We start from the raw sequence: 17356 nt of genomic DNA, 5'->3' as shown, positions 1-17356 counted from the left end.
GCAAGGGTGCGGACCGATGAAATATCCATTGGCTCAGGAGCAGCCAATTACCCACCACAACGGGACGTACGTCAAAGTGACACTAAGCTGCTAGAAGCTGTGGACTGTAAAAAGTAATAAACAGAAATTAAATAACAGCTTAAAAATAATAAATAAAAGAACGAAATACCAAACACGAAACGTTTTGGGTTTAAATTCCTATCTGAGTTTTAAGTAGTGTATTTATGTTTTAATGTTTTTTTGTTGGCTGAAGAAGGGCTTTAAGCTCGAAACATTTTGTGATTAGTATTTTTTACGCTTCTATGTTAATGTTTCGTACTCTAATAAACACGTTTTTTCAGAAAAGTCATTCAATTATCGATCGATCATTATGACTCCCATTTTGTCAAAAACACTGAAACCTGGGACCGGGACCGCTGGAAGTCCCAGGATCAAGAACTTTTGACAAGATTGGAGGCATTTTATTCAACTGATAATTGTAGGGAGAGTCTTCTAGAAAAAAATGTCTTCTCAGCGTACGAAATAAAAAGATGGAAGGGGTCATGCTCGTACCGTAGAACTCATTGATTCCGATAGGCGACAAACAATCTCCGTCCCTGGGAATTCTAGTGGATTTTCCCCCTCATCATTGAGCTAAGTAATTCTGTTGAAATGCGTTGTAACAATTTTAAATTATTCTATTTTTTAAACGATAGTTTTAGCGCCATTTAGAAAGATAATAATGTGATGGTCATGCCATCAAAAACCTATGAAACTACGCAAAGCGATGGTATTAGTCTCAACAAGAAAAAGTACAGGAGAATATGTTTTGTTTGTTTGTTTAAAAGGCTTTTACGGCGCTTGCGACAAATTTAGGTCATACCGGCGCCAGCAAAAATGGGATAGGCTAGCCAAGAATTACAATTAAAACACCCAAGAAAAAGTAAGACAAAGGAAAATTGGTTCAAATAGGGACATATGAAGAATCAAAGAGTATGCTATCAATATACTTGGTTTGAGATCACCCAAAAGTCGCATTCAGACACCAGCACATGATCCTACAAAGAGGAATACAAACAGATGTTTACAAGATATGTTCAGATTAAAAAACAATATTACTATCAGTTCATAACAGAAAGATGATGCACAAGGAAAATAATACCCCTTCCCAAAACTAATACTTTTCAATTGACTGTTTCCCTTTCAGCCTTTCACTCCGGCAAATAGATACACGTATTGGGGAATAGAAGACACAACATTGACCTCCTGCCCACCATGGGAGGTCAAAAGATCCCACCCAGTACAAGAGATCATCCATGTGTCTGGATTGTGACTAAACCCAATATTATACAACGTATCAATTACTTGAAATAAGGAAATAAATAATATGACAAAGAAAGGTGCCACGCTGTGTGACCTTGAGCAAGTTACCTCGCCCTAGCTCACCCCCCCCCCCCCCCCAAAAAAAAATATTTTTTTTTTTAAATTAAAAAATTAACACAACAACATAAAAAACCAACAAAAACAATAAATAAAAAACAACATAGATTTAAATATTCCCCTCAAGTCAAATTTAATGATCTCAGCCATGGTCAAGGCAAAACAAAGTATAGCCTCACTCTGGTAAAATGACAGAAGCAGAGTAGAAGAGGAAAATAGAAAAAGAAGGAAAGAAGATACGAACAAGTGACTCACTGGATAAACAAGGGATATTGAGGGCATCTACCCATACTGAGATATTCTCACTCGCAGGTCTGATAACCCACATTGTTATGGTCTCAACAAAATATTGTCCACTACAACAACGTTAAAACAAGCCCATAATTGCGTTCGACCGTCAGACTTGAAAATATTATATACACGTAGATTAACACCAATTAGAGACAATTAATTCCATTTTTTCTGTCAAATATCTTCTAATAGGTGTTTATGCATTGCTACAAAAATGAATTAATTCAATTAATTTACTTTTAAAAATCATTTAATTGTGCCAGTTGAAACAAATTTTAAAAAAATCAACATTATAAAATTGTAATGCGTCTACATAAATGAACAATCAGAACGTGAAACATAAATCAATTAATCCATAATATGACTATGATAATATTTGAAATGATTTTATAATAATCGAATATCTATCTCAGTAAACTGCAATGACAATTTTTTTTTTGTGATTTAAAAAGGACATTTTTGCCTTATAGAAGAGCCTTTTGAGTGCTTTGATAATTTAAGATTTCTCTGGTGATTTTAAGGTGATCAATAGATTGAAGGAAAGTGTTTACTCCTTTTACTGGATGTGATTCGGTAGATTTTGAAAGCTACCTCATCAAAGATACTCAAGTGATTTGTGTAGGTATTTGTTTGATGAGCAACGAAGTACTATTATCAACTTTGAAATGTCGCATCTAAACAATAACAATATGTTAAAAATTCGATTTCTGAAAAGTATTAAATTAAAAGAAACTATATTTTAATCCCTAGAATTTTAGAATTAAAATAAAATCAAAAGGAAAATAAAGCATTGACATGTTGTTACATTACGAGCTAGGTGATTATTTTAAAGGGAAAATGTAATCTTGTGTTGTTGTCTATCATATTCTATTATTTAAAATGTCTTTTGACAAAAAGGTAATTAATATACCATTTTTTCATCTCTTAGTATTCATTAAACGAGTCATTTTTATCGTGCCCAATACCACAACGAGCTTGCGAGTATGTGTTATCGCACGATCAAAATAAAACGAGTTTAATAAATACAAAGAAATGAAAGAATACGTTTATTCTACCCCTCCAAGTAAGATTATTAGATATTTTGTAACCAAATGGTATGGTATTAGTACTTCTATTCACTATTATAATTTGTATCTTTCTCCTTCTGCTTGAATGACAATTTGACTCAAAATATGCACTCCAAAAAATTATTTTTAATTACCAATCAGCTGTCCTTTTCACCTAATTTCACACCAAAATAAAATGTGCGAAAATATTCTGCAACCGTTGAATAAAAATGTTATTCAAAGCATTATTCAAAGATTACGTATTTACTAAGAAATTAGTACGGTTTTCCAATGAGAGGGGTGGAAAGATTACAATTATTTGTATCTTCATAATATATATATATATATATATATATATATATATATATATATATATATATATATATATATATATATATATATATATATATATATATATTGATTACCAGAAGAATTGCAGAAAACAACGTTGACATGCACCCCCCTCCCCCCCACCACCACTCTTCATCACACACACAGCAATACATAATGAGCATACTATTATAACATCGTTGATAAGCTCTCTCTCTCTCTCTCTCTCTCTCTCTCTCTCTCTCTCTCTCTCTCTCTCTCTTTTTTTTTTTTTTTTTTTTTTTTTTTTCTCATACACACAGCAATGTATGAGGAAATAAAAAATGTAACGGGAAAGTGTTGTGTTGGTTTCCAATATTATATATACTATCATTTAAAGAGTATTTTACGTATTTTAACATACATGCAATTAATCACGATTTCCTGTCTTCATATGTTGTTTATCAGAAGAAATAATTATGATGATGATGATGATGATGATGATGATAAACTTTTAGTATAGCGTTTTCTATGCAATTGCATCGCAAAGAGCTTTTCAATAAAAATACAATTAATTGAATAATGATAAAATTATACAACGCAACAAAATTACCATGACACAGATTACAATATTATTTTTAAAAAAAGACCTATGAGTAAAATTATTTTGCGAATAAGAATATTTTAAAATGTGTTTTGAATGTTTCCATTGTTTGCTTTTCTCTGATCTGCTTGCAATCCAGATTTTTGGGCTAAAAAATTCGAAAGAGCGATCACAGAATGTTTTGGAACTTTTATTTAGTACGATTAACTTGCTGCGTCGCTGGAGCTCCTCCTTAAGAGGCAAGAATTTGAATTTTAAAAAATCAGATCCGAAAGATAGTGGGGGGCAAGGCCATTTAAGCATTTAAAAACATTGGTCGAAATCTTGTATTCAATCCGTGCTTTGACTGAAAGCCAATGCAAAGTTGTCAAAAAGGGGGTAGCATGGTCAGTTTTTCTTTTCATCAATACAATTCTTCTAGCAGCTGAAGTTTGCATATATTGTAGCTTTCTGAGACTCTCGTCGGGCAGACCAGAGAGAAATATATTACAATAGTCCATTTTAGACAGTACGTCCTAGATAAACCATGAGCTGATTTGTAACGTAATAGAAATGTAGATGTATTGTTGATATTATCTTTCTCTCTCTCTCTCTCTCTCTATCTTTCACACACACACACACACACACAAACACACACACATATATATATACAAAAACAATTCATTACAAAACCAAACCCAAATATGTGACCCATCGCTTCTATCCGGTATCATTTCGGGACAATTTAGAAGTGAAACATTGATTTTATTTTAAAAATATGAAATTTAAGTTTATAATATTATTGTATGTCGCATTGATGATAATAGACGTTTTTTATGTGACAAAAACTCTGCATTTCTGTTCACGTTTCCTTTAAATTCTTTCCTCTGCTCCTCTTTCACCTCGACATAACACCGTTTTGAGACATTTGGTCACATATATTCTCTGTCCTTCCCTTTCCAGAACGGAATGGATGATTTCATTTTTTAGGTAAGCTGTGATAAAGGCAACAATAGTGGCACTTTCATGTTTGAACTTACACTATCATTTGTTATTTTCACACCATCACCATTAAGTCTGTAAGACTTTCTTATTCCCCTCTTCTTAGGGGGCAAAGAATGTGAACGATGCCTTTCACGGAGACTCAGGATTCGATTGTTAAGCTTGTTATCATTATCAGCATCGTCACTATTCCTCTCGATGCCTCTTTTCTTTTGTGGCGACGTATCTTCGATTTCCTCCTGAGTTTGAACAAAGGAGACAGGTTCTCCATCGCGCTTCGGGGCTCTGGAAGGACCTTTCCACTGCGGATTTTCTCGACTGTTTTCATCGAATGGTTGTAGCGCACACCAAGTAACATCACCATCTCCGATTTTACCTCCACTTTTCTGTTTTTCAGTGCATTCCGTGTCCTGACAGTCGTCCAGCCACACCGTGTGAGGTTTGATAACGCTATTCTTAGCGCACTCTTCGTTTATCTGAAATTCAGAAGGATGTGTTACGTTTTTGGTTTGGATTATTGCATTCAAGCTTTTATCACTGTGATTATTATCATTATCATCATCCAATGTCTCTGAACATTCCCCTTTTTCATCAGTTTTGAATCTTTTACTCAAGTGCTTCACACTTAGACCTTTTCTCCTTTTCCTCCTGTTTTTACACGGGAATTGTTTCTTCCTATCACTTGCCGTATCCGATTCAGCACAGATTATTTCAGGTTCATCATTGTAGTTTACAGATGAGAGCATCGTTGATTTCGTGATGGAGGAGGGTGAGTTAGAATCAAAGAGATGCGATGTGTATTTTCCCTCTATTTTGGAATTGCTTTCATTAAGTAAATACTTTCCAATTCCAGGTTGCACATTTTTGGGAACCATAGATATCTGTTGCCTTGATTCTAAAGTTTGGATTTTGCTGCTAGGAATATCAGAATTGGAACAACTTGAACTCGTATCAATGACTAAAATCGGTTCTTTGCTATCCGCGTCATTAGACTCCTCCTTGAAGGACGATGGTAAAAACTTGCTAGGATCAAATCGACAGTAGTCGTTGACTTGGCTAAATATGTTTACCATGTTGTCTACTTTGGACGATGACATGTGAGGGGAAGAAGTTGATTTATTGAACGAAGGAAAAACTGGCCCCGAAAGCGGCGGTTCATTTGATGTCGCTGGTGTACCATTTCTTTGATCAGCATATGGACATAAATCACAATCATTTATTGCACTCATCGTACTTTTGTCCCCTGACGAGCGTTTTCCCAAAGCTGGCCCTCCTTCTTCAAGTCGAGATTTTAGCTCTTTCGACAAACTTATAACACCTGAATCTAAATATTGTTCTTTGAGCTGCTCGCAGCTTGGCTCAAAGGGCAGATTAGATTTTGAGTTGGAACTCACACCTGGGCAATAATTCAGGTTAATTTTATCCTCATCGATGGCCTCATCAGCTACAAATTTTAAATCTTCTTCTCTTGGTTCAGCTGTTTTATGTTTAGATGTTAAATCATTGCCGTGTGATCTGTCAACAGAAATAATAACAATTGTGAAGTTTTTTCTTGAAAATAAAAAAAAAGCTTAATTAAATGGTCAGGCGCTAAAAGACGTTATCGTTAGTTGCTATTAGATTTATTATAATAGACCCATGGTGACACGGACATCCTATCCTTTTAATAGGACGCTGGTCTATCACAATATACTTTCCAGGTATAATAGGCACCCCTTCTGTGTTGGGTAGCCAGAGAGTTCAGAAACAATAATATAATATATTGACTTCAAACTGATTAAAATAAATCATAGTCTGTCTGCAGCCAAATTGTCCTAGTATAATGCCTATAACCCCAGACATGTTAGCGTTTGGGAATGGGTAATGGAACCTACTTTAGATCTCGTCGAAATTTTGCTATTGAGCAGCTTCTAATTTAGTGTTGCATGCTTATGTCTCTGTCTGAATTAGGCTATCGAAACCTGGATAAACTCCATTGATCGTAGGGCTCTAATTGACATCATTCTTAAAGTATTTAGAAATCTGTAATGAAATAAGTATGCAGCTAAAAAACAAGCAAACCAACCCCCCCCCCCCCAAAGACAAACAAAAAAATAATACGAAAACCAAAGACAAAAAAAAAAACAACAAACACCGAATAAACAAAACAAAACAAATAAAACAAAACAATGAAAAAAAAACCCATTAAAAATAACGAACAAACAAAAACAAAACAAACAAAATAGAATCAAACAACCCCCATATCCTAAAAAGAAATCCAAACAAAACTAAACAACACACACACAGACACACACACACAAACTCACATACAAACACCATACATACACCCGAACAAAAAAACAAAGAGTTTCCTTTTCTTAAATTTGTAGTAGGCTTACTGCTATTCTGACAAGATCACTGATTAAGCCGTCTGTAAAGAGTATCTACCAATGCCCATAGATAATTTTGGTATATGAAAATATTCCAAACGCTAGAAAAGGACTGAAACTCAATTATATTTCTATAGAGTATCGGGAGGCTAGATAGATACATAATATGAGCTAACCCTGTTTTTTTGGTGTTTTTTTTACTAGCGCAGTGATTTATAGAAACGTAAAAATTTTAAGCATATTCTTGTAGGTAACTATTCCCCACTTAGAAGGAAACCCAATTAGTTTGAGAATTGTGCATAATTTGATAATTTTGGTGCATGAAAATATTCTAAACGCTACAAAAATACTGAAATTTGATTTAGAGTAAGGGAAGGCTAGATAGATACATAGGCCAGCACCATAATTTTTTTTTTAATAAAGTGATTAAAAGAAACGTAGTAGGAATTTTTAACATATTCTTGTAGATAACTATTTTCGAACCAGAAAGAAACCCAGCGGGTTTGTGAATTGTGCGTAACATACCGTTTGTGATCTTCCATGTGATCTTTGCAGAAGGTGGTGAATTTACAATCAGAGCAGACAAGCATCTGTGGATGATCGTTGATCTTATGCTGTTGGAGTCGTGATAAAGACAAGAAGCGACCATCGCACTCGCTGCAAACATGACTATGTTGCTCGTAACGATGGACCACAAGATCTGTACCCGAGTAAAAGACTTTGCTACACGTTGTACACACGAAACGTCTTGGTTTGGAAGCTTTGGCCGGTCTGCTGCTGACATTGTTGTAGCTGTGATGATTATCATTGGCACTGTTGCTGTTACTACTACTCTGAGTAACATTGTTTTTGTTTGAGACATCCTTTGCTTCATCATTACCACTCACTGGTCTATCACTTTCTTTTTCAATTTCGATCCTCTGTTCCATTTCTGTAAAAGAGCGTGACTTTTTGGTTTCGACCTCATCGCTTGTGATTTGTCTCAAGAATGGCGAAGAGGACTTAGCGGCAACAGTTAAAGAAGATGACATTTTGATACCTGCAACGCTTTCTGTTGGCATATTATTATTTTCCTTGTATGGAAATGGGATGCTAATGACTGAATCATCTCGTCGACGTGTCTGGTCACCTCGGTTCTCAAAAAAATCCCCATTTTGACCAATTTGCCGGTCGTACTGACTACGTATATTGCCTTTCTCATAGTAAGGGTGGTTGTAATGATCACTTAAAGAACGATCATAATTCTTTTCATCGCCATAATCACTATGATTAGAGAATTGTTTCGGAATGTGATAAGGATGGCTGGCATAATCGTTACTATAAATGTGTCCTTTGGAGCTAATGAATTCTGAATCCATTACAGATCGACCTTTGTAATTTTTTTCTTGACTATCGAGGCCAGATGAGTGATAGATTGTATTGGACGTATTTTGGAAATCAGACTTGGGGCATGCACTTTTTCTGGATAAGGCAGGCTCATTTCCCAAATACGGATTAATTGGGTCGGCGTGTTTGTCAGGATGTTGGTATGAAGCCAGAGTTGGTTTGGAAATGTCTTGGTACATTCTAAACAGATTGAAGTTGTCCATCATGGTGTTGTTTTGATTGCATATGAACGGGCTTATTCCAGCGGTCCCGTTATTCTTGGAAGAAATCATATTGTAGGACGGTACCATGCCACCTGTCCACGATAAACTGACGGAAGAAGTAGTTGATGAGATTGAAGTTGTCGCTGCTTGTACCTTTGTTGTTGTCGTAGCCGCCGGTGAGTAAAATAGTGGTATCATGGAAGGGTGATTGAATGAAAATGATCGAGAGGTAAGTAGTGGTGCGCCATATGTTAAAGAGGGCAATGGTGATTGAGATATTAATGGTCTTTGCCGAGGTAATTGGTTAATAGAATGTTGTAACACATCTCCTGGTGGGTAGGTAAGGCACTGTGCTCTTTGATTGGAGGTTATGCTTGGACTGGGGAAATATTGTCCATAAAATCCTTCAATCGATGAATTTCCAACAAGTTTATGCGCAAAACCTCCACTTCCGGTTGAAACTGAAACTTCGGAAGCTCCCGGTATTTGCTGGGCAGGGAAAAAGAGCAAAGGAGTGCCTTGCGTGTACGGTTGAAGGAAGTGTTTTGGGTCTCTACCATCTTTTATAAATCCTTTTTGTGATCTTGGAAAAGTTTCTTTAACAGATGCTGATCCTCTGAAATGAAAGCTTGACTTGGGTTCGTTGAGATGAAATACACTGGTATTCTTGTCAGACCAGATTGAATCTCCTTTGTTCGACGTCATGCGTTTAATGTCTGGCATGTTTACTTCTTTGCTTCCATTGATAACGGCGGTGGGAGGTGGAAAATATTTTTGCACTGTTACATTAGGTGTGCTGTGCTCTTTTGTTGATGACCATTTATCATATTCTGTGGAATGAAAAACAATTTCATAAGATATTCTAAGTCATTCTGCATTGTAAGAACTACTGAAAAATTTAATTTCAGGGGAAAAATTTAGGAGGAATTTATGACTCATTGCTTCAAAATATAAGGCAATTGGTCACATTTAAGATGAAAGGTGGCAATAACTCAGATAATTTAAGAGAGTCTAATGCATCTTTGAAACATTGTTTTTTTGAATATATGTAAATTAGTACTGAGCATGAATAATCATTTCTAGTCATCTTTTCCACTTATGTTTCCTTGTTTGCTTTTAATAGAAGAGAGAGAGAGAGAGAGAGAGAGAGAGAGAGAGAGAGAGAGAGAGAGAGAGAGAGAGAGAGAGAGAGAGAGAGATGGGTTTAAAGAAAAAAAAACATCTCTGAACATAACATAAATAAGACTGTTTATCTGTCAGTAAAAGACTCCAGGCAGAGCCCAGAGGAAAATGGCCTTATTTTAGAATTATAGAAAATAGTTTTATGGAAAGGAAAAATGATACAGGAGATGGAAGAGATAGCAAGGATGAGGAGGAATAAGATGGTATTCATTCAGCCTTATTGAGTGTTATACAGGTGCTTTAGACTTAAGGACATTCCATATTAAAATGCTATATTGTCAACTTTGAGTTCAGTGAGCATTGACCAGACCAATATGACGCACTCGAGCCTTTATACTACACTGAATTACTTGCGAAATATTTCATCAAGAATGCAGAAAATAGGAAGAAAATTCAAGTGATAGCCTTGGACTGACACATAGATAGAATGAAGCGTTATATTATACAATATATAAAAATCCCCATTGCCATTCCATTAAAATACCGTATAAAGCAGGCGAATGATAAAGAGAGATGCTACTCTTTTATTGCTTAATTAGCGATTGCACCGTGCGCGTAGCTCTTGAGTAGCTAAATGGGCTTCAGCCCCATCTTACTCTTAGGCTTGATCCCCAGCAGGGTTTAGTGACGAAATACATGAACTTCTTATTAATTTTCTTTTGCAAACCAATAATATCTCTAATGACGATACGCTTTTAGTCAGTCTCTTTAACTTATCTTTCCCGCCGTGCCCTAGTACATACCATTGTGTACGTCACCGGATGGTGAGGACATGAATTTTACGGATAAGGGCTCTTTGTTGAAAGCCCCTCTCTCACGTGAACCCCGGACAAATGTTCCTATGCTGGCATTTTTTCCTTGACTTTTTTTGGTCAAAGTTTAGAAGTTATGGATCATGCTGATAATTTACAAGCCCCCATAAATTCTCTAGCAGAGCTGATAAACTTACAATTGAGGGACTAGGTCCCCACCAACCACGAGATTATTTATTTTTATGTAATGAATGGAAATCAAAATAGATCATTCAACAATAACTGGTACGATCGTTGTCTGTGGCTAACCGTAAAAAAGGTCTTCTTTATTTCTTCTTTATTTCAGTCGGAGACTGAAGAAATATAATATTCGCAAACCCTAAAAATAAGAGACTAGATTTTAACTTCAAACAGGCACAGCCGACTGGTAAGTCATAGTGCTATAATATAATTAATTTAACACTGTGATCTATACTGTGTTAATTTTGATTGACCTCTCTTGTATGTGCTGTATAACTATATTTTTAATTACTGTTCTTTTCTTTGAAGTATCAGGCTACGCCGCGTGCAACAGTCTTTTGTTATATAGATAAACACGTAGATAATGAATTCTATCTTTTTAAAAATAACCCTTTCATTGCCATGGTGTAGTTAATTGATCGCATAATCCAAAATTAAACCTAATATGCTTTGCGATTTAGCAGCACACTCACCGTTAATGCCAGCAAGTTTTGGACGATGATCTTGTTGAGGGTCAATTTCCATGTTTGAAGGTGAGTCTTTCAAGAAATTTGGAGGTTCTTCTTCAGTTTTGAAAGACGCTCTGCTTTCGGCTGTTTCTTTGATCAAGGTTGGTTGAACATTTTGAATCTTTCCTCCCACTATTCGCAATGAATTCTGAGAATTGTCGGTCTTTTTTACACCACTGTTTTGACCTTGAAGTTCATTGACGTGTTTGGGTCCAAGAGAACTTGAAACCATGGTTGAAACTTTAGGCGGGAGCATCAGAGGGGTAAGACTTTGAGTGAGATATGTTGGGTAGCTTGTTGAGGCATTTCCGAGACCGGAATGCGATATGCTGATGAACCCTGACTTTGTATTAGCTGCCGTTGAAAGCGGGGTGAAGGTCATCACAGGTAAGTTGATAGATCCGTGGCCATGAGGGCTTGTTGTGATTGCACTATATGGAACCAATGGCTCTTTGGTGAATGATCTTTTCCTAAAAGAAAGATAAAAGAGAGCATATGGTTGGTTCAACCGACAAAGCATGAAAACATTGTAATTCTGAATCATTCACTGAAACGAAACGATTCAATTCCGTGAATGTCAGAGTTTGTTTCATTACCCCTCCGCACGATGTCCACCTAGCAGTGAATGGGTTGCTGGATGTAATAAATATACTTCGATCAAAAATGACAGCTATTATCTATGTTATAGTTACAGACAAATGAAAAGAATAAAGCGCCAGAGCATACTATATAAAGAATTTATTTTAGTTCAAATGCTTAACTGGCAAGAGTAATAAAAAAAGATAATAGCCGCAGCAAGTGTTAGTAGTGTCCAATAATAATAATAAGGATGATGATGATAATAATAATAATAATAATAATAATGATGATGATGATGATGACGATGATGATGATGAAGATAATAATCATAATAATAGTGATGATGATGATGATGATGATGATGATGATGATGATGATGATGATAATGATGATGATCATGAACGATGATGATTGTTACTTGTCGTTATCAATTTATGCGTCTCTAGGGGTTCGGAAGGGCAATAGTTACAGTACGCTTGGAAATGTATTTGGCTATGATGATGCTAAAGATGGTGGAAAATGCCACAAAAAATACACACATCTGGGACATCCAGATTTAGAAAATAACATTTTAATTATAGAATCGATCAGATTTACATTATTTTTGGTTAACTGCAGCAAACTGGAGCAATGCATAATAGATATCAAATCAAACTTGATAAAAATAGTTCAATTTTTAGCGTTTACTTCACCCGTAATGTCATCAGATTGGCGCGTTGGGTCAAAAATAAAATTGCTTTGCAAGTAGGCCAAATTTTAATTTGAGAAATGTAATTCCTATAAAATATTAGTATGTCTTTTGTGAATTTATTATATTATAATCTTACCTGTAATTTAGACTGAAAGTTCGTCCACCTCCTGAAAAAAGTATATTAATAGGCAATTAGCAAATAGATAGACAGGCAGAACAATAATATAAAAACTAATTGGTTAATTTTTGGCCCCATGTTCAAGAGAAAAGAGAACAACCCCTACAAATGCAGCTTTGTGATCCAGTGGTATGAACTCGTCCTTGGTTCGTGTCAAGTTGAGTCCTTAGAAAAGGCTCTTTGTTCACATTTTCTCAACGCACTCAGGTATAAAATGAGTATCTGGGCGGAAACGCGTTGTCTCTGTCGAATAAAATTTGTAATATTGCTTTACAGGCGTCATGTTCCGTCCTACGTGTTAATCGGTCAACTGCGGTATTCTGAAAAGACACGTATTTAAAAATTAGGCCAGAAAACTCCTCCTTCAAATATCGATCGATTGAAATGACCCTCATCTTGGCAAAAACTATCTAACCTGCAACTTAGACCTCGCAATGTTCCCAGATTTGAGAGTTTTTGCCAAAATCAATCGATCTTTGAAGGAAGAGATTTCTGGCCAAATTGTTTAATCTAGAACATTTATATAGCGTAATATCCACTAAACGTGTTCAAAATGCTTTACAAGGGATCCCCAGCCAACAGCAACATTTAATATGTCGGGCGAGACATGACGCCTATTAGGTGATATTACAATCTTTTCCGACAGACAACGCCGTTAACGGCCAGCCAGATACTCATTTTACACATGAGTTCTATGAGAGATTGTGAGTAAAGAGTCTTTTCCAAGGACTCAATGAAGCTCCGAGTGAGGCTCGAATCCAGGACCTTCCGATCCGAAAGCGAGTGTCATAGCACAAGACCACATAGCCGCATAGTGTCTTTCCGGAGTATGGTAATTAACTGGTTAAGTGCTTCTCTTGACTTTGAGAACATTAAGTTGACTTTGGGATATATACAAGCTCACGTTAAAAAAAAATAGATTCTAAATAAACATGTATGAATTTCCTATCTAGATAGTTTTGAGGATTTATGGCACTGTTTTTGTGTTCTTGTCATGTCACTAGGTTTTATTCAGTCACGTTTGTTAATGCTTGTTTCTACTGGTCACAAAGACATTTATAATAGAGGAAAAATTGTCGTTAAAGTGTCGTTAATCAACGCCTCCTCCACCAAGAGAGAGAGAGAGAGAGAGAGAGAGAGAGAGAGAGAGAGAGAGAGGGAGGGAGAGAGAGAGAGAGAGAGAGATAGATAGAGAGAGATAGTGTGTCTGTGTCTGTGTGTGTGTGAGATAAATAGATAGAGAGACAGAATGAGAGAGAAAGAGAGAGAGAGAGAGAGAGAGTGTAAGAGGGAGAGAGAGAAAGAGAGAGAGAGTGTGTGTAACAGAGAGAGAAAGAGAGAGAGAGAGAGAGAGAAGGAGAGAGAGGGAGAGAGATAGGGTGTGTGTGTGTGTGTGTGTGGATGGGAGAGAGAGAGACAGAGAGAGAGTATGTCTGTGTGTGTGTGTGTGTGTGAGATAGATAGATATACAGAGAATGAGAGAGAGAGAGTGTGTAAGAGAGAGAGAGAGAGAGACAGAGAGAGAGACAGAGAGAGGGAGAGAGATAGGGAGTGTGTGTGTGTGGATGAGAAAGAGATAGATAGATAGATAGATAGATAGAGAGATAGAGAGAGAGAGAGAGAGAGAGAGAGAAAGAGATATATATATATATATATATATATATATATATATATATATATATATATATATAGAGAGAGAGAGAGAGAGAGAGAGAGAGAGAGAGAGAGAGAAAGTGTGTGTCTGTGTCTGTGTGTGAGATAGATAGATAGATAGAGAGAGAATGAGAGAGAAAGAGAGAGAGAGAGTGTAAGAGAGAGAGAGAAAGAGAGAGAGTGTAAGAGAGAGAGAAAGAAAGAGAGAGAAAGAGAGAGAGAGGGAGAGAGATAGGGAGTGTGTGTGTGTGTGTGTGAGTGTGTGTGTGGATGGGAGAGAGAGAGTATGTCTGTGTGTGTGTGAGAGAGATAGATAGATATACAGAGAATGAGAGAGAGTGTGTAAGAGAGAGACAGAGAGAGGGAGAGAGACAGGGAGTGTGTGTGTGTGTGTGTGGATGAGAAAGATATATATATATATATATATATATATATATATATATATATATATATATATATATATATATATATATATATATAAAATATATATATAGAGAGAGAGAGAGAGAAGAGAGAGAGAGAGAGAGAGAGAGAGAGGAGAGAGAGAGAGAGAAAAAGAGAAAGAGGGAGAGAATGAGAGAGAGAGAGAGAGAGAGAGAGAGAGAGAGAGAGAGAGAGAGAGAGAGAGAGAGGGAGTAATTAAACATAAACCAACTTACTTAAGTATCCAATTAGACGAAGAATGAACTCTTGCAAAACAGGACTGCGGAGGAAATGAAACAAAAATCATACCCTGGAACAAACTTTTAGACAAAATTTGTAAATGAAACGTATAATAAACCTGGAAAAGTGCATCGGCATGTTTTTTTTTTCTAACTGACCACAACGCAGATGGGGATGAGAACTTGGCTGCAGGCTTTAATTTACTGCAAATGTGGTAGTACATAAAGGAGATTGACATTACATAAAAAAATATATAATATGGTTCCCTATGGCCTGCTGGGGGAATACATGAAACATCTAAAAAGCGCTTTGAAGACGGCGTACCCCGGAAACCACTCTATAAATGTTCATATATATATATATATATATATATATATATATATATATATATATATATATATATATATATATATATATATATATATAATATATATATATATATTAATTATATATATAATATTTAATAGTTTAATTTGAAGTGGAACATATCTCCATCCCACTCTTCAACCCATAACGTGATATAACAGTGTTTTTGGTCAGACATATATTTCCGATTCATGAGCTCAACTGAGACGCTTACTTAAATCTTTTTTTCTCTCTCTCTAAATCCAAGTAAAAAAGAAAGCTCAGCGTGAAAGTAAAAGACAATCCCAAAATCCATGTTCTTTTTTTTTTTTTTTTAAGAGAAGAAACTCCTGAAAACACTATGTAAAATAACTGCACACATCATCTTTTTCTTTTATTTCCTTCGTTCTTTTTCACCTTTTGCCTCATTTTCATTTTTTCATATTAGAATTCAAGGTATCGAAGGCGTTTAAATATACGTCAACACATATAAACTACCTGGCCATTGATGCTATTAAAACGATTTGGAAATGAATCAACAAAGATAAAAGTATTTGTTCAACTCTAATAAGCAGTCATCATGTAAGGGATACAATCTCATTTTCAAGAAACGACTAATTTTTATTAGGTTACACCCCTTTGATTATGATTCTATACAACACTACTATTGCAACTACAACTGCTTACTACTACTACAACAACTACTTCTACTACAACTTCTACTACTACTACTACTACTACTACTACTACTACTACTACTACTACTACTACTACTACTACTACAACTTCTATTACTACTACTACTACTACAGCTACTACTACTACTACTACTACTACTACTACTACTACTACTACTACTACTACTACTACTACTTCTACAGCGTCTAATACTACTGTTACGACAACTACTACTACTAATATGACTACTAAAGAGGAAATTGATAAAGATATATATATATATATATATATTTATATATATATATAGATAGATAGATAGATAGATAGATAGAGAGAGAGAGAGAGAGAGAGAGAGAGAGAGAGAGAGAGAGAGAGAGAGAGAGAGAGAGAGAGAGAGAGAGAGAGAGTGTGTGTGTGTGTGAGAGAGAGAGAGAGAGAGAGAGAGAGAGAGAGAGAGAGAGAGAGAGAGAGAGAGAGAGAGAGAGAGAGAGAGAGAGAGAGAGAGAGAGAGGTGGGAAGCTTACTTTGCATTTCTCATTTTGTGAAGTCCACTGTCGGGCTGGGCACACATCCACCATAGAGTATTTGTGTAGTAAGCAATGGCATGGTTAAAATCGGAAAACCCTTCCATCTCCTCGGCGCCAGGTGGAGAGTTAAGGCTAGAGTTAAAGTTCTTGGTTAGCTGTGGTCCTGACGAAGACGACGATAACGACCCTATTGATGATGTTGATGATGATGATGATTGTGATGACATGGCAAATGATGGCGGTGGCGGGATGGATGAAGATGAAGAAGAAGACGACGACGACGACGATGATGATGATGATGACTGTTTAGTTGAAGATACATATTTATCTTTACTGTCCTTATTTCCAGTTTCAGCTCGCCCTGGGTATTCCTCGCCACCACAAGAAGAAACAATATGTTGAAGTAAAGCGTGAAACCTGCAGAAAGACGAAAAAAAATTGGATTGAACAATGTGTTGACAAAATGCAGTTCGCCTTTGGATATTCAGCATATCCGGTTTACAGAATATCATAAAATGCCGTGAAAAAAAAGATATAGCCATTCACCCCCCCCCCCCACCCCAAACAGCTTAATATATTGTAAACAATGATGAAGTCAAAAGCAAAATACGAAATGGGAAATTTCCCCCCAATTGGAAACAAAGCTTGTAAGATAAAATCAGGGACGACTGGTAATAATGGGCAGGGTGGGCAAATACCAGCCTGTTTTTTCAAGTTATATGCTGTATTACCAGGTCCGAAATAATCAAAT

At 36.1% G+C, this 17356-nt stretch overlaps 1 protein-coding gene across 1 annotated transcript in view; it reads right to left on the bottom strand.

Annotated features, from left to right (window-relative positions):
* Positions 1-3347: 3347 nt before the first annotated feature.
* The window catches only part of LOC144970796 (uncharacterized), an 18300-nt gene continuing 4291 nt past the window's right edge, over positions 3348-17356 (bottom strand). Inside the window, exons 2-7 of the mRNA XM_078910810.1 lie at positions 16603-17022; positions 15052-15095; positions 12698-12728; positions 11256-11761; positions 7545-9438; positions 3348-6165 (exon numbers count right to left, since the gene is read on the bottom strand). Of these exons, the coding sequence (XP_078766936.1) occupies positions 4635-6165; positions 7545-9438; positions 11256-11761; positions 12698-12728; positions 15052-15095; positions 16603-17022 (4426 nt within the window). The 3' untranslated portion in view covers positions 3348-4634. The remainder of the gene's footprint in view (positions 6166-7544; positions 9439-11255; positions 11762-12697; positions 12729-15051; positions 15096-16602; positions 17023-17356) is intronic.

Source organism: Berghia stephanieae, chromosome 4, assembly GCF_034508935.2.
Source record: "Berghia stephanieae isolate SIO BIC M18660-M18661 chromosome 4, UCSD_Bste_1.3, whole genome shotgun sequence".
Classification (NCBI taxonomy): domain Eukaryota; kingdom Metazoa; phylum Mollusca; class Gastropoda; order Nudibranchia; family Aeolidiidae; genus Berghia; species Berghia stephanieae.
The sequence above is the reverse complement of the archived record's forward strand: the minus strand, read 5'-3'. Positions and strand labels throughout refer to the sequence as shown.